We start from the raw sequence: 21,297 nt of genomic DNA, 5'->3' as shown, positions 1-21,297 counted from the left end.
GGAGGTGACCCATAGTGCGTGCAGATGGAGAGAAGGACCTGGGGACTGGGTTTAGGCCCTCATGCTGGGCTTGGAACTCATCGAGTCTAGAAACCAAAATGCTGGCAAAAGTGATGGAGTTTTTTTTTACTCCCCTCAACATTCATGAAGCTTTGCTTCACAGGCAGGAACCCACAGCGGGACCCACAGCGGAACCCAGAGTGTTCTACCTTCGAACGGGATAAAGATCGGGTTTTCTCTTGGCTACTTCTATAAACGCTGGACTCAGGAACCAATCCTTAGATTTAAAATACTGTTAAAAGTCGGCCTTCTTGGTGGGGAGGAGGGGCGAGGTGCGCAGAACTTCATACAGCACCCCTAACACCCGCCCTGACTGAGACCAAAGGGAGTGTGTGTGTGTGTGTGTGTGTGTGTGTGTGTGTGTGTGTGTGTGTGTGTGTGGTGCTGGTGAGAAACGTGCATTCCCGCAGTGAGGTCAGCCTCCGAAGCAAACACCCAGGCCGCCACCCTGTCGCCTGCTGAGAGGATCTGGCCGCCAACTCTAGAGGGGGGAGGACAAAACCAAACTAAAACAACAACAAAAACCCCAACATAATGAATGTCTCCGGGGACAGCTACCCCTCCCTCAAGTTAACAGAGAAAACAAGCGGTCCACTTCCCCGGAAATGAGATGCACGGGGGAATTCATTCCATCCCGGAGCTAAGAAGCTTTCACAGGCTCCCCGCACCCCAAGCACATCATTCCTCTGTCGGCCCCTTACGGTCTCGGCTCCCAGAGCCGCTGGCCACCACCTACACGAGCTGCGCCCCAGGCAACCGTTCCCTACAGGACCCGCCCAAGCCGGGCCAACGGAGCGCGCCTCCCGCCGTGCAGCACCGGCGGCCGGGCGGAGAGCGGGAGGCGAGCGGCGGCGGCGGCGGCTTCCGGGGCCCGCCGGCGCCCGGACTCCGATTACAGGTTCACACGAGGAGCCCGGCAGGCGCGCCCTCGCGCAGCCCCGCGGCCCCGCTCCCCGCCCGGCCATTCTTCTCCATTCATGCGGACGCCCAGGGCTGCCGCCGCCGCCGTCGCCAGCGCGGCCGCCGTCGCCGTCCGTCCGGATTGGCTGGCGGCCGGGGCGCCGGCACTTTCCCACGGCCCGCGGCGCGTGCGGCTCACCGGCGGCGCTGCAGGCGCGGCCCTGGCGCACGGCCAGGCCAATCGGGGCGCGCGGGGTGGGGCGGGGCGGTGGCTAGCGCCGGGCTGGTGTCCCGGGCCGGCCCCCAGCTCCTGCCCGCCGCCGGCCCACCGCCGCCCGCGCCGCCCGCGGCCCCCAGCCGAGCTCCCGCGGAGCCGACGCACTGCCGCCGGGCAGGGGCGGGCTCCGGGGGCGGGGCGCAGCCCGCCTCGGCCTCCGCTCGTCCCGCCCCCTGGGCGGCTGCCAATCCGCGCTGCGAGGCGCCGATTGGCCGGAGCCCGCTGTTGCCCAGGAGCCGCGGCCCCGCCTCTGCCCCCCGCACCTCCCCGCCTCCCCCGCCCTCCCCCGGGCCCTGGGAAGGGGCGCAGCGTGGGAAAGGGATGGTTGAGTTTTAACCGGAGGCTGAGCGTGAGTGGGATCAGTGTGCGCGCACCGCCCGCAGCCGAGCGCCGAGCGGCCGCTGCTGTTAACTCCTCCCTGCCCGCCGCGCGACCCTCCTCGGAGCCCGCGCTCCGCCAGCATGAAGAGAGCTCACCCGGACTACAGCTCCTCCGATAGCGAGCTGGACGAGACCATCGAGGTGGAGAAGGAGAGTGCGGACGAGAATGGGTGAGTTGGCGGCGCCCGGCCGAGCCTGAGTGGGAGGAGGAGAGGCCGGGGTGCGCTGGTTCTCGGTTCTCATTGCCCGGAGTCCAGCAGCCCCGGGCCGACTGCTGCTGGCTGTGAGCGACCCCCCAGAGCGTTCTCCAGCTCAAGTTGCCAAAGAAATCTGAGTGCAGGGGGGCTCTCGAGTCCCCATCCTTCCTCAAGGCAATTGCTTCCTATCTTGCAGAAACTTGAGTTCGGCGCTGGGTTCCATGTCCCCAACGACATCATCCCAGGTTTTGGCCAGGAAAAGACGGAGAGGCGTGAGTAATCCCCCCCCCCCCATACTTTAAATGTGTATGCATATTGCTGTATTAGCTAACGGAAAGAACCAAGTTTCTTCTCCTTGGAATTTGCAGTCATAATGGAAATGTTCTTTGTTTTTGTCTGCTTCTCACAGATAATCGAGAAGCGCCGACGAGACCGAATCAATAACAGTTTGTCTGAGCTGAGGAGGCTGGTACCCAGTGCTTTTGAGAAGCAGGTAATGGAGGCAGTAGGTAGAGCGCCTGTTGTAGCCGTCTGCACCCTCATTCCCTCCCCTCCGTGCTTCGAACCTCATCCGTGTCTTGGAATAAAAGCCTTACCATGTCTCTGTACGTTCAGACCCAAAACTCCAACAGATTTTGTGGACACACCTCATTTTGCTTTAGTTGACGTTTGAATCTTACATATTTGTGTATGTGCATGCGTATTTTAAGCTCTCCAACGGCCCTGGTGTCAGATAAACCCTTTGTCATCTCTTTAGGGATCTGCTAAGCTGGAGAAAGCAGAGATTCTGCAGATGACGGTGGATCACCTGAAAATGCTGCACACTGCAGGGGGGAAAGGTACGCCTCTCCAGTTCTGGCTGGGGCTGTGCGTGCTCGGCGGCGGCGTGGAGGGAGCAGCAGGCGCAGTCTGGGATTGGTGCAGTCCCCGTCTGCTTTTGCTCTGGGGGTGGGGAGAGAGCGAACAGTGAGTGTGTGGTTGCCAGCCAGTGCACCTTCAACAGCAGCACATCGGCTCCTGGCTCTTGGGCAGTGAGTTCATCGCCCCAGCCCTCTTCCAACTGAACTAACTCACCTTTCAGCGAGTGTCCGATGTCTCTGAGCTCCTCCCGTTGTGACAGCCATGATTTAGGTCAAGTCACTCACATTTGTCTGTTGCTATTTAAGAAAAGCTTGGGAAATGGCTTATTAAAACCAGCAGCTATGTAGTCTGAATTTCATACACAGGATTTAAAAAAACGAATTGCCAAAAGAATCCGGAGGGAAGGGACCTGTTGTGGCCAAGCAGAGGAAAATGCTAACAGAAGGTGGGAGACTGGAGCCTGTCTGTGTCTGTCTCCAGCCCCAAAATTCTTCACCAAGGACCAAGTGCCTAAAAGCTTCCCGATGATAACTTACATCTGTGTGTCTAATGAATTTCACTACTCTGTGGTTTCTCTGTCCTTGATGTATTTTTTGTTGTTGTTGAGGGAAAACATTAAAGGAAAGAACATAGTTTCATCTGCTGGTAGGGTATAATTCCAATTTCTGCTCAGCAGCTTCTAATTGGGCTTTGAACTTGCATTAGCAAACATATAATGTTGATTAATGCAAAGATTTTGGTCAGCTCCAAAATATTTGCGCTTCCAGGACCCATGGTCTGTGCTGTAACCCTGTATGTGTATTTGCCAGGAAGTGGAGTGGAAGAAATCCGGGAATGAGCAGCGCCTTGAAGGCTTCCTTTTGTTTTTGTGCTCAGGTTATTTTGACGCGCACGCCCTGGCCATGGACTATCGGAGTTTGGGGTTTCGGGAATGCCTAGCCGAAGTTGCCCGTTACCTGAGCATCATTGAAGGACTGGATGCCTCCGACCCGCTTCGGGTTCGCCTGGTCTCACATCTCAACAACTACGCCTCCCAGCGGGAAGCCGCGAGCGGCGCCCACGCGGGCCTCGGACACATTCCCTGGGGGAGCGCCTTTGGACATCACCCTCACGTCGCGCACCCGCTGCTGCTGCCCCAGAATGGCCACGGGAATGCTGGCACCACGGCGTCACCCACGGAGCCGCATCACCAGGGCAGGCTGGCCTCAGCCCATGCGGAGGCGCCGGCCTTGCGAGCGCCCCCTAGCGGCAGCCTGGGACCGGTGCTTCCCGTGGTGACCTCGGCCTCCAAACTGTCGCCGCCGCTGCTCTCCTCCGTGGCCTCGCTCTCAGCCTTCCCCTTCTCCTTCAGCTCCTTCCACCTGCTGGGCCCTACGACACCCACGCAGGCTGCAAACCTTGGCAAGCCCTATAGACCTTGGGGGACGGAGATTGGAGCTTTCTAAAGAACTGATGCCGTAGAGCGAGGGAGGGAAACGCTTAACATCCCAGGTGCGCTGGGACGGTTGCCAACACCACCTTAAAGTCGTCAGTAAAAGTAAGGAAAAAGGTACACTTTCAGATACATTTTTTTTCTAAAGACTAAAGGTTTGTTGGTTTACTTTTTTTCTTTAAAATTTTTTTATCATGTCATGTATTAGCAGTTTTTAAAAATTAGTTGTTAATTTTTGTTTAAAACATTCAGTTGAGGTAGTGATTATAAACCAACACTTTGTGATCCGTTGTCTGTTCTGTGCTTGGTTTACTTTTGTAAACCTGTCTGTCCAAGAATGATTCCATTTGCCTCAGTTTGGGGGATTTCAACATTAGTGTTTGGGGTCTGTTTTCTGGCTTGTATAAGTTGCAATCTTTTTTTTTAGGATTAATTTCCCAAACCACTGTGCTCAATGTTAACATGGTTTTGTTAATACTTTGACAGATTGAAGTGTATAAGTGATATTCTTTGGCGGGGTGGGATGGGGAGGGGGTCAGCAAAGCATTATATTTCCAAACAAAGCGTTGACAAATCAGAGGAACAGCTTTATTCTAGAAACACTAGCTCGCTGCCTCTTGGAGCAGTGAGGTGAATGCACAGACTTCTCAGTGGTCCTGAATCCAGATGACCAGCTATTGTGGCCTGGCAGGCTTCGCTGTGCTAACATTTCAGGTTTAGAAACAGCCACTGGTAGGCTCCATCCCCATTTGGAGTGTTGGCAGCAAGCAAGACAATTATGTAGAACATGCCTGCACTTTCCAGCCCCAAGCAATGCAATGCATTTTCAGTTCACAGATCTCAAGTTCACAAGTGTTAACCTGCATAAGTGATTGTAGTACGCAAGTAGTCAGTTCAGTGCCTGTTAAATGCATAACCTGATTTCCCCGGAACTGCCGTATTTTCTTTTAACTGGAAATTTTCATGTTGTGTTTCCCTTTTGGTGCATGAAAATGTGGTTTTTGTGATACTTAAAAGGGCTTCTCTGCCTTCTCTTTGATTTTTTAAAATTTTGATTTGGGCTCTAGAAGTATTGTTTTACAGGTTTATTCCTTTAGCAGGTATAATTTGAACAGCCTCCACTGGGTTTGACCTCTGTTGTACTGATGTGTTGTGACTAAATAATAATAAAAAAAAAAAAGAACAAAAACAAAGAACAAAGTATGCTGCTGTGTCTCTCATCTTTAGCCTTTCCCTCTGTTGGTTGAGACAAATCTCAGGTTTCCTGGTTTTCATTTTGCCTAATGATTGGTTTTCTTCCATTGGCCAGTTTCATTATTCTTGGAATTCTAGGCTGTGTGGATTTGTAACGTCAAATGAAGTGTCTTTGTTAGACTACAGAGCTTTGCCTGGCCTCCCAGGAGGGAACAGGGCTTATCTGCTGCTCAGTTAGGTGGCCTGGTTCTGAACTCTCTGGCTCTGGACTCTCTCACGAGTTTGAATTCAGGCTGGCATCTGCGCTCTTGGAAGGAACTTGATAAAATCATTTTAAGCCGTGCTGATCATTTGATTAGAAGCTGCTGAACGCACCTACTGTGTGCTGAGTTCTTTGCTGGTAAGATAGAACATTTCATGTATCTATTTGTATTTGTTTTCATGGGAGAACAGGACTACAATGGCCTTGCATCTGAGCCCATGGAGGAGGCTTGGGGTAGCGCGTTGATGAGCAGTGCTCGGTGATGAGCAGTGGCAGGCTGTAATTCTGCACCTGCACAGCTCCAGGAGTCTTCCTTTCTGAGGAATCTATTTAACCCTGGGGCTGCACTGTGCTCCTGAGCTGTGTGTGAGGAAGCAGACACATGCTGTAAGTTAGAACACGACGCTACCATGACAGGCAGTCATTGGCCACAGAAGAGTGCCTTCAAGATCCTGCAAGGAAGGAACTCGGCAGGAGTTTGCCTGGACCCCAAGAGTGGCAGAGAGGAGGAGAAGGCGAAGCCCACTCTGGCAGACGACAACAGAGGGCTGCTGCTCTCAGAGGAGCAACTGTGCTGCTCTCCCTGAGGAGAGAGCAAAGAAAACGCAAAGAGAAGTTTAGACTTTGAAACTGAGCAGTAGCTGCTGGGTCCCGGGAAGGATGGGAGGCGGGCCCTTGGGTTTCAAATGTGAGATGCTTTTGCTCAGTGACTTCAGCCCTAGGTCTCTCCTGAGATCAGAAGCTCTTTCTCAGCATTGCCTGCGCCATGCAGACGCTCTGTCTGACACAAGCCTAGGATGGAAGGTGTTGTGACGACTCTGCCAAGCATGTTTAAATTTAGCAACCAGGGCTTCCACTGGTGATACAGCATACTGAACAGCATTGTGCCTCCTTCCACTCAGCTTGCTGGTACCTAGGCTTGGATGGCTGCTAATGCAGTTCGCAGAAAGAGCCGTGGACGTGTCAAAAATCTAACAGGTCATCCTTGTCACAGGAAAATGGCTGAATCATGATCTGGGAGGGAGCACTTTTGGGAAGGGCAAAAGGATTCATTTTCTTCTTTCTTTCTCTCTCTCTCTTCTCCCTTTCTCATTCCCCTTCCTCCCTCCCTTCTTCCCTCCTTCCTTCCCTCCCTCCCTCCCTCCCTCCCTCCCTCCCTCCCTCCCTCCCTCCCTCCCTCCCTCCCTTCCCTCCCTCCCTCCCTCCCTCTTTTTGCCCAGGCTGTCCTCAAACTCCCTATGTGGAGGCAGCAGACCTTAAACTCCTGATCTTTCTGCCTCCACCTCCCAAGTGCTCGGTTACTACATTGAGTAGTCAGTTTTGAAATTTCATATTTTTTTAAAGGAAATATCCTGCTATCTCTCTCTCTCTCTCTCTCTCTCTCTCTCTCTCTCTCTCTCTCTCTCTCTCTCTCCCTCCCTCCCTCCCTCCCTCCCTCCCTCCCCCTCCCTCCCTCCCTCCCTCCCTCCCTCCCTCTCTCTCTCTCTCTCTCTCTCTCTCTCTCTCTCTCTCTCACACACACACACACACACACACACACACACACACACACACACCTTGAAGGTGGCAGGTTTCTGGGTGGTTCAGGTGGAGTGAGAAGATGAAATTCTGACAAAGAGCCAGCAGAACTGTTCGATTACAACAATTCCCATTTCCATTTTGAACGGATGCACTAAAAATTAACAGGATCATCAGTTAATGACTCCAGTCTACTTTTATAGCATACATGATTTTTATCCATCTACCGGCATAAACAAGAATTTCTAGATGACCCATTAGTGTAAATAAACATCCAGTCATCTTTTTAAAGATTTATTTATTTTAAGTGTCCGAGTGTTTTGCATGCACAAATGTGTGTCTGGTGCCCTTGGTGGTCAGAGAGACCATTAGATCCTCTGAATTAGAGTTAGGGATGGGTGTGAGTCACCATGTGGTGGTAGGACTCACACCCGGGTCCTCCGCCATCTCTCTAGCCCCTAGTATATTTATCTTATGAAAATAATATCATTGCTCATAATACTAATGGAAGTCCTTACTAATCACCCACTTAATTGATTAAATATATTCCTGTGAATTAATGAAAGCTGAGAGTTCTTGTATGAACTAGTCTCTATTAGAAAAATCCAAGAAATACCATTGCTAATTTATTTCATCTAGCTAAATTAGGATGTGACTTTTTATTCAGATTTTCCCTTCCCCACTCTGTCAGTCACTAAAATCATGATATTTTAAATATAGATTACTTAAATTTAAAGTCCCACAGGAAATGTTCTGTCTCTTAGTTACGGTTTCCCCAGCCCTTCTGGTCTGAACCAGTACCACAGCTTTGATGCCTTCATTAGTTTCTAGTGCTGATTTATAATTAAAGTAACTTCAGAGCCAACATCATCCAAGACATTGCTTCAAATGTGGCCCAGTTTCTTTCACAATCCAAGCTCCAGGGAATGGGGCATCTTGGGAAAGGGGCTTGAATCCTAGCTTCGGTTCTGCCTTTATCTAATTGAGTGACCTTGGAGAGGTCATTAAAATTATGTAGGGGCTCTTTTGGCCATCTGCCAAATGACTAGATGGGCAGTAAGGGTCCTAAATGTCTGCTCACGGGGACATGTAGTGACTGGGGAGAAAGCAGGTGTTGGTCAGGTGACAGATCATAAAAGAAGGTTTCACTAAATGTTCTATCAGATCTTGTTCCTACACAGGTTTGAGTCAGTGCTTCCCAATTGTTGAAGTTTTTCAAAATTAAATTAATAATAATAATTATTATTGATTGCCACCTCCTTGTGTGTGTGTGTGTGTGTGTGTGTGTGTGTATGCATGTGTGTGTGCATGCGTGTGTGCACCACAGCCTGAGTGTGGAGGTTAGAGAACCTTTATCAGGCATTTGTTTGTTCTTCCCACTATGGGTTCTGGGTATTGAACTCAGGCTATCAGAATTCTAGGGCAAGCAAGTACTTTGAACTGCCAAGCCGTCTCACTGGTCCTGAGTCCTTAATAATCACCCATTTAATCAAATAAATATATTACTGTAAATTAATGAAATGAAAAGTTATAGAGTCTTTAAGACCATTGCTGCCTTTGGATTTCTTTGTGAAATTAACCATTTTTTTAATTGGTTAGCAACTTACTTACCAAAATCTATCTGCTGGCAAGACTGGGCCAGTGGGGGCAAGGGATCTGAATGGCTCTGCAGAGGGCTGGAATCTTCTGATATTTTTGTCGTGTATATCTTTGAATGTGCCAAATGAGTCAGTAGAGGCTTCAAAAAAAGTAAATACTGCACTAATTATGCGTCTGAAGGTGATACCATGAGAAGATATGGCAGACTTTGTTTTCTAGGCTATTTCATTTCCTCCAAGCAAAATAAAGTCAAGAAAAACAACAACAATAAAACAAATGAGAGCGAAACCATCTTTCTGTAGTGTTTGGACAACTCCCAGGAATCTCTCCTGAAGGTGCTCTCCCTTGGTCCTGGGTTCACTTTGCCACAGAGTTAACAAGATGCCGACATGGTGGCGTCTAGCAAAGAGTGAGTGTGCAGCTGGCTTGTGACAAAGCACACGCATGCCCTGAACGGCATGGTTTGACTTCGGGGTGATTCCATGAGTGGGTTCCTGATAAAAAGGATGAGTTCACCCCATTTTCTCTCTTTGAGGCACTCACTTCTGCTGTGTTATATGAACAACACAAAGGCTTTCACCAGGTGCCGTGTGTTTGAACTTCTTAGCCTGAAGATCTACGAGCCAAGCAAGTTTCTGTTCATAAACCAGCTGGGTTTTGTGGTATTCTGTTATAGCAACAAAGTCAGATTAAGGCATGCCTGTAATCGAATTCAGCTGGTGATATGTTCCAAGCTTTCTCTTCCCATGAGGTCTTCCTTGACAACCCTTATTCACACAGTCATCCCACTCTTCCCTTTCATGCCCCACCCACCTCCCTTTCCTCTTCGGTTCCTCTCCATAGCATTGCACTATCTGACTGTAGAATGACAATACACACTTTTTGGTGATTTGCTTACTGTATATTTTTGGCTGGTTTGTCATTTCCACAGTTCTGTCACTTAAAGCAGCACGTACAATATTGGAGGCTTTCGATAAACATTTACTGAACAAATGAATGAAGGATGCATGGATGGATAGATGGATGAGTGGATGGATGGATGAATGCCTGCATGCATAGATGGATGGATGGATGCATGCATGGATGGATGGGTGGGTGAATGGATGGATGAATGGATAGATGGATGCATGCATGGATGGATGGGTGGGTGAATGGATGGATGGGTGGATGCATGGATGGATGGATGGATAAGTGTATATATGTATGTATATATGGGTGGATGGATAATGGATGGATGGATGGGTAGATGGATGGGTGAATGCATGCATGCCAGGATGGATGAATGCATGCATGCATGGATGGATAGGTGTGAATATGGATGGATGAATGGATGGATGGGTAGATGGATGGACAGATGGATGAGTGGATGGATGGATGGATGGATGGGTAGGTGGATGCATGGATGAATGGATGAATGAGTGAGATGGATGGGTGGATGCCTGGATGAATGGATGAGTGTATATATGTATGTATGAGTGGATGGATAATGGATGGATGGATGGGTAGATGGGTGAGATGGATGGATGAATAGATGTTGACAGATTTTTCTTGGAGCTGCCAGCTCACAAAAAAATGACATAGAGACTTCTTATTAATTATGAAATCTTGGTCTTAGATTAGGCTTCTTTCTGACTAGCTCTTACAACTTAAATTAACCCATTTATATTAATCTACATTTTCCCTCATGGTTTTTTACCTCTCTTCCATCTTGCACCTCCTGTTTCCTCTCCATGTCCTCTGGTGTTCTATCTGTGCCTAGATTCATCTCTTCTTCTTCTCTCTCTGCCTGGAAGTCCTGCCTAACCTCTTCCTGCCTAGCTATTGGCCATTCAGCTCTTTATTGAACCAATCAGAAGGCACCTTGGCAAAGATGTATCTTCACAGTGTACAAAAAGATTATTTCACAGCATTTCCCCCATTTTGTCTACATAAAAACAAAAGGTTTTAACTCTAACACAGTAAAACTACATACAATAAGGACAATTATCAGTTGAAGATTATGTCAGGTAAGGACAATATCCAGTCCTTTTGCATTTGGCAAATTTGGAGAAGTACTGTATTAGCTATCCTATCTTAGTTCAAAGTTTTATACCTAAACCATTTTCTGTCATAATTTGTATCACCATCCTAAAAATATCTTTTTAGACCTTAAGACATATTCTTAGATAAACAACTTAAGCTTATATGTTTCTCAACTTTATAAACTTTACATTTCTTATGTAAGTTTCTTTTCTGAATTTTGTAACAAGAAAAACTGTAAAACTGTAACTGTCTAGTCTTCACTCCCCATCAAAGACCCAAGAAGGTTAAAATATTATTTGACTAAACAGGAAGGTCAGAGAAAGGAACTTCTAAAACTATAGGAATGACAGAAACAGCTGGCTGCCTGGATAGTCACCCAAGTTTCCTTTCAAATGTTGGGGCATCCATCCTCAGTCTACAGTCCTAGAATATCTGATAGACCTTTTTGTAAAACAGGAATTTTGAAGGACTGTCCTACCTTGCATTGGCAAAGTCTTTTGTGTCCTTCTTGTCCAGTTTGGAAAGCATATTGTCAGCAGTTGAGTCAATGGCAGTTTCTTGCCCAGTGGCTAACTTTACCATAATAAAAGTAAACTCCATATGGAGGTTTTTCAGTGCCCATCATCCTTTTTTGAAGAAGATTGGTACTGTCAGGAGCAGATGTGTCTCACTGTCATGAAAAGCCTTATGTTATTAAAACATTTTAAATGTCATATGCTGTAGGCCTTTGAAGTGTTTGAAGACCATCTATCTATTTAAAATATATCTCTGTATGACCTTGAAAACATACCTAAGATAACTCTAAGTTTAATTGTTATAGACATGTGGTGATATATTGCTTGTAATCTAAGAAATAAAAGCTTGCCTGAAGATCAGAGGACAGAGCTAGCCACAGAGTTAGCCATAGAGGTCAGGCAGTAGTGACACATGCCTTTAATCTTAGCACAGAGGCAGAGATCTGTCTGGATCTCTGTGAGTTCAAGGTTATGCTGGGCTACAGAAGATTAAGACAGTCTAAAAGAGAAATATCCAGGCAGTGATGGCATACATCTTTAACTCCAGCACTTGGGATCACACACCTTTAATCCCAGCGCTAGGGAGGTTGAGACAGGAAGTGATATGGCTGGGCAGAGAAAGGAATATAATCAGGCAGAGACAGGAACTCAGGTCTTTTAATTTTTTATGTCTGTAGCCAGGATTTTCAGGGGATCTCTCATGATCAAACCTGATTTTTATCAACCTTGAAGGAATCCGTTGCCTTTCATTTCCTGTGGAAACAAAAGTATAACCTCTTCCCCAAAGCAATACATTTTCTACTTCCATTTTAAAGTTAAGGCATTCCTAAAGTATCTAGGCTGCTTTGATTCAGCAATCCCTGTGGTGATATATTGTGTATCAATAAAGCTTGCCTGAGGATCAGAGGACAGAGCCAGCTACTAGATTAAACATAGAGGCTAGGGAGTGGTGGCACACACCTTTAATCCTAGCACTTGGGAGGCAGAGGTCTGTCTGGATCTCTGTGAGTTCAAAGCCACCCTGGACAACATGAGATTGATTCAGTCTAGGAGAGAAACAGAGCTAGGCAGTGGTGGCACACAACTTCAATCCCAGTACTTGCGAGTCACATGCCCTTAATCCCAGCACTTGAGATCTCATGCCTTTGCTACCAGTATTTGGGAAGCACACAGGCCATTAATCCCATCACTAGGAAGGAAGTGAAATGGCTGGGCAGAGATAGACATACAAGACCTGAGGAGATAGGAACTATAACTTTTCAGCTGAGGACTCAGAAGCTTTCAGTCTGAGGATTCGTGGAGATAGGATCTTACCTTCCATTCGGCCTGAGGATTTGGTAGTGGTGGGAAGTTTCTCTAGTGGCTTGTTCCATAGTCTCTCTGATCTCTCAGCATTTACCCCTCTATCTGGCTCCAGGTTTCTATTATAAGACCATTTAGGATTTGGGCAACAAGTCCCTCTTATAATTCCATGTCTCTCAGCAGCTGTCATTCACTCGTCAGCAATCAAAAATTTCAAAGTCAACAAGACACCATATAGAATCCAGACTCTGTGTATTTTCCAGCTTTATGTGTCTTATCCTTTTTATGTTATTTTTCTCTCTTTAAATACTTTATCTTATTATTTATAAACTTTTTAATGATTGTTTTTACCCATTTTCTTGTCTTCCTTCAGCATCTAAGCACATTTTTAAACACACTGTACCATTTTAGACTCTGTGTGTGTGTGTGTGTGTGTGTGTGTGTGTGTGTGTGTGTGTGTGTGTCTGGACTTGGCTTTACTAATCGTCTGCAGTGTTCTCTGACCATGTGAGACAAATCTTAAACTGCCACGTCGTCAGTGGCTACATGGCTCAGCTTAGCGCATGGTGCTGGTGGCTAGCTCCAGCCCTCAGGCAGCAGCTTGTAGCCTTCTCTGTATGCTGCTGAGCACTAGCCCTCCTGAGAGACTGCAGGACTAGGAAGGTATATCAGGCTCCTTATACAGAACTTTACTTAGCGTTCTCAGGCCCTATGTTTGGATATTCAAACACCATGTTGGGCATCGTATGTCAAAAGATTTTTCTTTGTGCTACCAGCTCGCAAAAAATGACAAGGAGACTTATTATTATTATGAAAGTGTGGCCTCAGCTTAGGCCTGTTTCTAACTATCTCTTATAACTTAAATTAATACATGTGTATTAATATGTTTTGCCTCGTGGCTTTTTACCTCTCTTCCATCCTGCACCTCCTGTTTCATCTTCATGTCCTCTAGTGTCCCTCCTTCACCCAGATTCATCTCCTCTTCCTCTCTCTCTGCCTGGAAGTCCTGCCTAACCTCTTACTGCCTAGCTATTGGCCATTCAACTCAACCAACCAATCGGAACATGCCTTGGCAAAGACACATCCTTACAGTGTATGAAAAGATTATTCCAAAACAGATGGCTGGCTGGCTGGGTGTATGTATATATGGATGGATGCATGGATGCATGGATGCATGGATGCTTGGATGCATGGATGGATGGATAGGTGGGATGGTGAGGTGCACCTTTATGAGCAGAGTAAACGAGTTGCAGATAGGTGTATGTGTAGACATCCAAGCCCTACTTCTAATCTTAGTTTAAAAACTACTATGAAAGATTTTTTTTAGACTCACTTTTGTATTTTATCTTTATTACCATTAAACTGTAATTTAAAAATATTTAACTCATGGGTTGGGGCTGTACCTCAACTGGTAGAGTACATTAACAAAAGTCAATGTTGCTTTAGCTATGTGTGGTCTATTGTTCCATTTAAAATATATTTTAGTCATATTAGTTTTTAAAATGGATGACTAAATCCTGTATATTGTGCCTTCAAGATCACTCAGTGAGGAAAGATGTCTGTAGTTAGGACCGAGTTAGAAGCTTGGTACCCTTGTGGTAGATGGAGGAAACCAATTCCTGGAAGCTATCCTCTGACCTTCACATGTGTACCGTGGTCTAATCTTCATGTCCTCCCTCCATGTAATGAAAACACCCTAAAATCATAAAGGAAAATGTGTATATATTTATCATGCATAATATGTTATCTTGCCTCTATTGAGCTAATTAACATGTGCTTTACCTACCTTTTCTTCTAAGTGGTAGAACACTTAAAATCCTCTCTTAACAAATTTTCATAGACAAAGAAGAAAATTCTTTTCTTGTAATTGATTAGTTTATTTTTATGTGTGTAGGTGTTTTGCCAGCATATATGTCTGTGCCTAGTGCTAGAGGTCAGAAGAGGACATCGGATCCCCTGGAACAGGAGTTATTGCTGTGAGCCACCATGTGGGTGCTGAGTATTGAACTTAGGTCCTTTGGAAGAGCAGTCAGTCCTCTTAACCACTCATCATCTCACCTGCCCCCTTCTCTTACAATTTTATGAATACAATATTATTAACTGTAGTCGTTATTCTGTGCAATAACTGTATGTGACTTTTAGAATTTTTTTACGTCTGCACAGAAGGCCTTCCGTTAGTCTGCAGCTCACTTTGGGTGCTAACATACATTTTAACAATATGAGTTCTTTAAATCCAGGAATAGGTTACTTTACCATTTACCTTCTTTGACTTCCTTTATCATTGTACCAAGTCTTCTCAACCCCTTAAGTTTTTGCCCTGTTTAGGTGGTGCTGGTGACTGAACCTGAGACTTTGTTCATGCTGTGTGAGCGCCCTACGGACTGTGCCACATCCCAGCCCCTAGTGAAGTCTTCAAAACAGCACAACAACCTCTTCTCTGTCTGCTCACCCTCATTTTCACCCTGGTCCAGGGACAGTTGTATCCTGCTGTTGGGTTGGGCTGAGGTAGTGGGGGGTGGGGGCAGGGGGGAGGGGAGTAGGAAGTTCTGGAGCAGCAACAAAGATCACAGAGTGGCAGCACCTAATTTTGGAATGCTGGGAGGCTGAGGGCTTCCTGAGCTTTCTTGCCTCATCTCTTGTCATCTGGTGGAAGAAAAGGTGGCCAGCCACCCGGAGGTCCTGGAACCTTGTGTATGGTTACAGATGCCTCGCCAGTGTCCACATCATTTCTGTAGATACTTTCATGGGACCATTTGCTCCCACCCAGTGGAATGGCTTTGGCAATTCCCAGCCTGGTCCCCAGACTCCCAGCTGCCCCCTGCAGCCCCTCCCTGTCCTCTCAGGAACAACTGGCTCCTATAGGGGTTTATATTAGGGCAGACCTGCAGATGCAGGAAGCACCAGTGTGGGAGGAAGGTGTAAGCGTAGGAGAGCGAAAGGTCTTGTGGGAAGGAGAGGGAGTTGCGGGATGAAATTAAGTTGACGTTTCTGCTTGCTTCTCTCAAAACAGAATTTTCCAAAGGAGGGGATAAACTAAAGAATTTTACATTTTTAAGACACAATTATTTAAAATAGATTTGGAAGGTTTTTTTTTTTTTTTTCACTTTCTGCTGGAATTATGCTTTTCTAAATTCCCAAAGCTTTAGTAAAAGTCTGGATGCATAAGAAGGGCCTGTTAAAAATGCAGTCACTGGGGGGACATTCAGACAATCCTGACAGCCAGTTCACACCCCAGATTAATGAAATCAGAAGATCCAGAGGTGGCAGCAGTGCTTTAAAAAATTCCCCAGGTGATTTCAAACAAACAAACAAACAAACAAACAAACAAGCATGCAGCGGAGGCTGAGCATGGCTGCCTGAGGAGAAGGAAGGAAGAGACAGTGCTGGGTGACAGGCATCCTAGGAAACGCCAGCCTCTGAAAGTGGGGTTGCTTCTGAGACTGATCACAAGAGCAGCCAAGCAAGTCACAGCCTTTGGCCATCTACAGCCATGTCCCTCTAGTCAGGTAGCAACAGATCACCAGACTTTGTTCAATGACTGAAGACCATGGGTGGGGCATAAACTCTGGTCCTCTGGTTGAGATTGATCTTCTCCTTTTCTCTGACTGACTTAATTCTCGTTTGTCAGTAGATTTGAAGTGTGTCTTCCTGCCCAAGACAATGACGTCTGGCCACTGATGGCTAACTGAGGCACTGCCATTCTTACTCAGCTCTAGCAACGCAGTCCCCAGACTTCCTCTGTGGAGAGGAGCGTTCGGTGCTGGGCAGGTCACACATGTCTGTGCTGCCTAGCGTGTACACTCGCCAGGGAGATAGTCTATTGGGATGCCAGGGTGGCATCAAGTAGGAAATAGCTGAAAGCAGGATTAAGGATCAACCCAAATCTTATGAAGACCCCCAAGTGCCCCGAGTTCTTCACAATCTTGCCTAGGAAGCTCACCTCTTTTATTATTTCCTCTAGCCCAGAAACTCCACTGTGCTCTGTGCTCCAGTAACGTGATTGTTCAGGCCATCTTTTTGGTTACTTAAACCAGGAATGGTAGGTCAGCCTGTGTGTATGCTCTACATCATCACCGGATGGGTTTGCAAGGTCTCCAGCCAATGAAACTCTTTACGGGTAGTCTTTGTGCTTCTTCATTTACTTCCCTTCCTGTCTTTAGTCTCTTCCCCAACTTCCTTCCCTTGCTTTTTTCTTTCCTTTCTTCTTCCTTCTGAATGAGGACCGTGCTATGACAAAGCCTTTCTGTTGTTTGAATGTGGCTTCTCAACGCTCATGTGTTGGAACCTGGATTCCCAGTGTGGTGGTGCTGGGAGGTAGGGCCCAAGGGAAGGTGTTAGGTTATGAGTGACTCATGCTGCTCTAGTGGGATTTATGAATAATGGGTTGTTAAAAATGTGAGTCTGTTCCTCCCCTGCACCACAGTGCTTCATGAATGTCATTGTTTGCCCTCTTCCTTTGTCACTGTGAGCCAAAGGGCCACAAGGACCGTGCTGCATGTGGCCATCTAGTCTTAGACTTCTCAGCTTCCAGAACTGTGAGCCAAATAAGCAACCTTTCTTCTCTCTCTTTTTCTCCTTCTCCTTCTCCTTCTCCTCCTCCTCCTTCTTCCTTTCTCTTCTTCTTTAAAATAAATTGCAGTCTCAGATGTTGTTACAGCAACAGAAAAGTAGATGAAGATGAGCATGGGTGAGAAATGAGAAATATGAATTTTAAGAAGTAAAGGTAACAAGGATCCTTCCAGGATATTTTCTCACACGTATTTATGCTCTTTTTTTATTCTAGCGCTGTAGAAAGCACCTTATTCTTGCGTTGGGTGATGGGCTGGTAGGTACACTGCTGAAAACGTGACGGCAGAAGAACAGGAGGGAGGTGGGAGAGGACACAGTTTATATCAAGAAGGTAAGGTGAACGGGAAAACTAATAATCTCTAGTAAAGACCCATCACAAACCCTGTGCAAAATACTTTGGTGTAAGAGATAGGTCAGGAATAAGAGCCACATGCAAAGTTGGATGGCAGAAGTACCAGGAGCAGGAATACCTGGGATGAGATGGGCCGGGCCAGAAGGAGGTTCTGGGAAGGAGAAAGCACTGGACTGCGTGATGGGACCTCTAGGATGGCAGGGCATTAGGTCACGGGACTGTCCAAAAGGAACCAAGTGACTCCTGGACTGTCTCCCACTCACTGGGGATTGTAGGCGAGACGTGACTAATCTCAAAGAGCTTGGATCCCGAGAACTGTGATCGTCAGTCGGAAGAACCAGGGCACAGGAGTGGCTCCAGGCTTGCTGCCCACCTGACATCTCTTAAGAAGCAAATGACCCTGAGTGATGTGGTCACACAAAGTACTACTCAGGCCTTATTTCTAATTGACTGGTAATTAGTATTTGACAATTGAGCAAAACTTGCAAAGTCAATTATTTCTCTTTTAAATACAGATTTATACAAGTGTCTTCTTATTTGTAAATAGGTTACATATGCCTTCTTCATGTTTTATATTATATACTGAGCAATTTAATATAATTGTATTATTTTAGAATTAAATAATATTAAATAATATAATGTGTATGTATAGTATTTTAAAATCCTAACCGGGTGGTGGTAGCACACACCTTTAATCCCAGTACTCGGGAGGCAGAGACAGGCGGATCTCTATGAGTCTGAGGCCAGCCTGTCTACAGAGCTAGTTGTAGGACAGCCAAGGCTACCAAAGAAACCCTGTCTCAACACACACACACACACACACACACCCCACACACAAACTCCTTTAGAAAATCAGTGTCTAAGTGAATTCTGAGGAGGTGAAAGTGTCTCCAGCAGAGATGGTTGAGTGGTTAGAGCACTTGCTTCTCTTTCAGAAGACCTGGGTTTGATTCCCAACAACCTCACTGCTTGGTTTACAACCATCTGTAGCTGCGGTTCCAGGGGACCTGATGTCTTATTCGGGCTTGTGTGAGCACCTGCACACTTTTGGTTTGGGAGCATACACAGGCAAAGAGAAGTAAATACAAATAAATCCTTAAAGAAAGGAAGATGGTCTAGTGTTTTCTGCAGTCACTGCCCTGCCCCCCCCCACACACACACACTTCCCCACACAGCCAGTGTTAGCAATGCCCTTACACTTCAGCTGAAGCACAAATCCTCTGATCGGATCTAAGGAGCAGCCAGGAGAACTCATGGCATGAGCAGCTCTGAGGCATGGCCTGCTGTACCTGTGTGCTTGGTAGAAATGCAGATGATCAGAGTGGATCCCACACAGACTGAACGAGCCAGGCAATGGTATGAGGGCTGCAGGTCTGTGTAATAGCTACTACATAATCCCAATTCCAGATTCACATTATTCCTTTAAGACTTTCCTGCTCACGTATTTTTCTGTTTTTAAAAAAGTGTTTGAGTAAGGTAGGTCTGATATAAAACTGTTTATACTTATCACATACAGTTTGGTGAATTAGAGATGATAGACACCTGTGAAATAACCACCGAAGTCAGTGCCATTACAACATAGCTATTGCCTCCAAAGTGTTCTCCTGCTTCTTCATTTTAGTGATAAAAGCATACAATAAATGTCCTTTGTCTCCTTTCTTCCCTCCTTCCGTGTGTGTGTGTGTGTGTGTGTGTGTGTGTGTGTGTGTGTGTTCACGTGTGATGTATGTATGTAGTGGATGCACACACATCCACTCATGGAGGCCAGGGGGCATTGATGTCATCTTTTAACTGTTTAACTGCCTATTGCTCTGAGTCAAGGCATCTCCCTTAACTTGGAGTTCACGCTCTTCATCTAGGCTGGCATCCAGTAAGTCCCAGAAATCCTCCTGTCTCCTTCAACACTGCTGAGCTTACAAGGTGTGTGTGGGACCATTCCTAACTTGTTATGTGGGTGCTGTATCTGAACTCAGCTTCTCAGGCTTGAAGAGCAAGTGCTCTTCCTCGCTGATATATCTCTTTAGCTCTCCCCCTCGCCAGGGTCTCATGTAGCTCAGGCTATCCCCCAAATTGCTGTGTAGTCAAGCTGACTTGAACTTCTGATCCTCCTGACTCTACCCTCCCAGGTGCTTGGATTACGAGCATGCACTACCATGTCCAGCTGTACATAGTTCTGATAGCAGAACAATAGAACCCAGGGTTTAGTGTCTGCTAGGCAAGTACTCTATCAGCTACGCTGTACCCCAGCCCAAGATCCACTCTTTCTGTAAATTTCTTCCCTCCTTTCTCCTTTCCTCTCTTTCTCCCCTCTGTCTCTCTGTCTCTCTTCTCTGTCTCTGTCTCTCTGTCTCTCTCTCTGTCTCTCTCTCTGTCTCTGTCTCTCTCTCTGTCTCTGTCTCTCTCTCTCTCCTTTCTTTTTTTTATTGACATGGTTTCTCTGTGTAGCCCTGGCTGTCCTGGAATTCACTGTGTAGACCAGGCTGGCCTCCGACTCTTAGAGATCCACCTGTCTTTGCCCCCAGAGTATTGGGATTAAAGGCTTGTGCCACCACTACCTGGCTCATTTTTTTTTTTTTTAATTAAGAAATTTTCTATTCATTTTACATACCAACCACAGATCCCCCTCTTCTCCCACCCCCCAGCCTTTCCCCCAGCCCATCCCCATTCCCTCCTTCAACAAGGTAAGGCCTCTCATGGGGAGTCAGCAGAGCTTGGTCCATTCAGTAGAAGCAGGACCAAGCCCCTCCCCCTGCATCAAGGCTGTGCAAGGTCTCCCACCATAGGTAGTGACTGCCTGGCTCTTTTTGTAAATTTCTAAATACACAGGGAAATGTTGTTTTCTGCAGGCACAGAAGATCTCTAGGACTTATGGCTAATATTTGGTGACTTTCAGAATCCCTGGCTGAGGTCACTCCCTTTTCCTAGACTCCTAGATTCTATGACAAGTCTTCGCCATGCCTGCTAGTGTGCTCATGGTTCCCTTTGCTGGCAGCAGAATCTTGGTTCTTACAGGACAGTTGTGCTCAGTCTGCTCAGGCCCCGCTTCTTAGGTCTGCTCATGGGCTACATTCTGCCCACTGATTTGTGATCAGAAGGGATTCAGGACTTTTGGAAGAAGGATAATAGCAATCATGCTGTATCTGCCTCCTGCATACTATGTCTGTGCTGGGGCTCCAGCGCAGTGAGCTAGAGATGATGGAATTTGCTGATGAAAAGATCCGAGACTCTGGTGACTGGGTCACTGTTCAACCAGTCATGCTTTGGACTGGAGCCTCTGCAGTGTGGTTCACAAGGGGAGAAGGAACAGGGCCCGAAGCTGTCAAAAATTTGCCTAAAAAATTATTGACGGTTGAATTGCTACTACCTGAAATAAGTGACATTTATTGATTGTTTCCTGTGTGTCAGGCACCATACAAAACTCTTTTCAAATGTTTTACATTCCCAATTCTCTATTATTAGCTCTGTTTCACAGATTATAAACATAAGATAAGAGGCTGAGTGACTTACTCAGACCCATTTTGCTGGTGCACTCTTGGAGGAAGTATTCGAATTTGGGCAGTTCCCGGAAATGTCTCCATTTCTTACATATGACAACATCACTCATAAGTCTTCCCTTGATATCAGGGCATAAGAGGCTTATTTTCTTCCTCAATGAGCCAATCCTCTGACCTCCATTTCTCTGTTGTTATTATTAATGGGAATACTGACATGCCCCTGCCCAGCCCTCCTCCTCAGAAGTTGGGGATCAAATAAGGAAATTGTCTAAGGTGATGTTCCTGGACTTCTGAGTATTAAAGGCTCACAGAGAACAAATCAGCCTGCTGAAACAGAGGCCACAGTTGCAGTCCTCAAAGCAA

At 46.6% G+C, this 21,297-nt stretch overlaps 1 protein-coding gene across 1 annotated transcript; it reads left to right on the top strand.

The window, feature by feature from the left end:
- The first annotated feature begins 1,527 nt into the window (after positions 1 to 1,527).
- Positions 1,528 to 5,265, top strand: Hey1 (hes related family bHLH transcription factor with YRPW motif 1). The gene is made up of 5 exons (XM_006977888.4): positions 1,528 to 1,787; positions 2,011 to 2,086; positions 2,224 to 2,307; positions 2,572 to 2,653; positions 3,552 to 5,265. The coding sequence occupies exons 1-5, from the start codon at positions 1,699 to 1,701 to the stop codon at positions 4,118 to 4,120; spliced, it is 900 nt and encodes a 299-aa protein (XP_006977950.1). The 5' UTR covers positions 1,528 to 1,698; the 3' UTR covers positions 4,121 to 5,265.
- The last annotated feature ends 16,032 nt before the right edge of the window (positions 5,266 to 21,297 follow it).

This window comes from Peromyscus maniculatus, chromosome 2 (genome assembly GCF_049852395.1).
Source record: "Peromyscus maniculatus bairdii isolate BWxNUB_F1_BW_parent chromosome 2, HU_Pman_BW_mat_3.1, whole genome shotgun sequence".
Lineage (NCBI taxonomy): Eukaryota > Metazoa > Chordata > Mammalia > Rodentia > Cricetidae > Peromyscus > Peromyscus maniculatus.
The sequence above is the reverse complement of the archived record's forward strand: the minus strand, read 5'-3'. Positions and strand labels throughout refer to the sequence as shown.

Coding starts and splice junctions, on each gene's coding strand:
- Hey1 (XM_006977888.4), top strand. CDS start 1,699: ATGAAGAGAGCTCACCCGGACTACAGCTCCTCCGATAGCGAGCTGGAC. Junction 1,788..2,010: donor GAGAGTGCGGACGAGAATGG/GTGAGTTGGCGG, acceptor CCTATCTTGCAG/AAACTTGAGTTCGGCGCTGG. Junction 2,308..2,571: donor CCAGTGCTTTTGAGAAGCAG/GTAATGGAGGCA, acceptor TCATCTCTTTAG/GGATCTGCTAAGCTGGAGAA.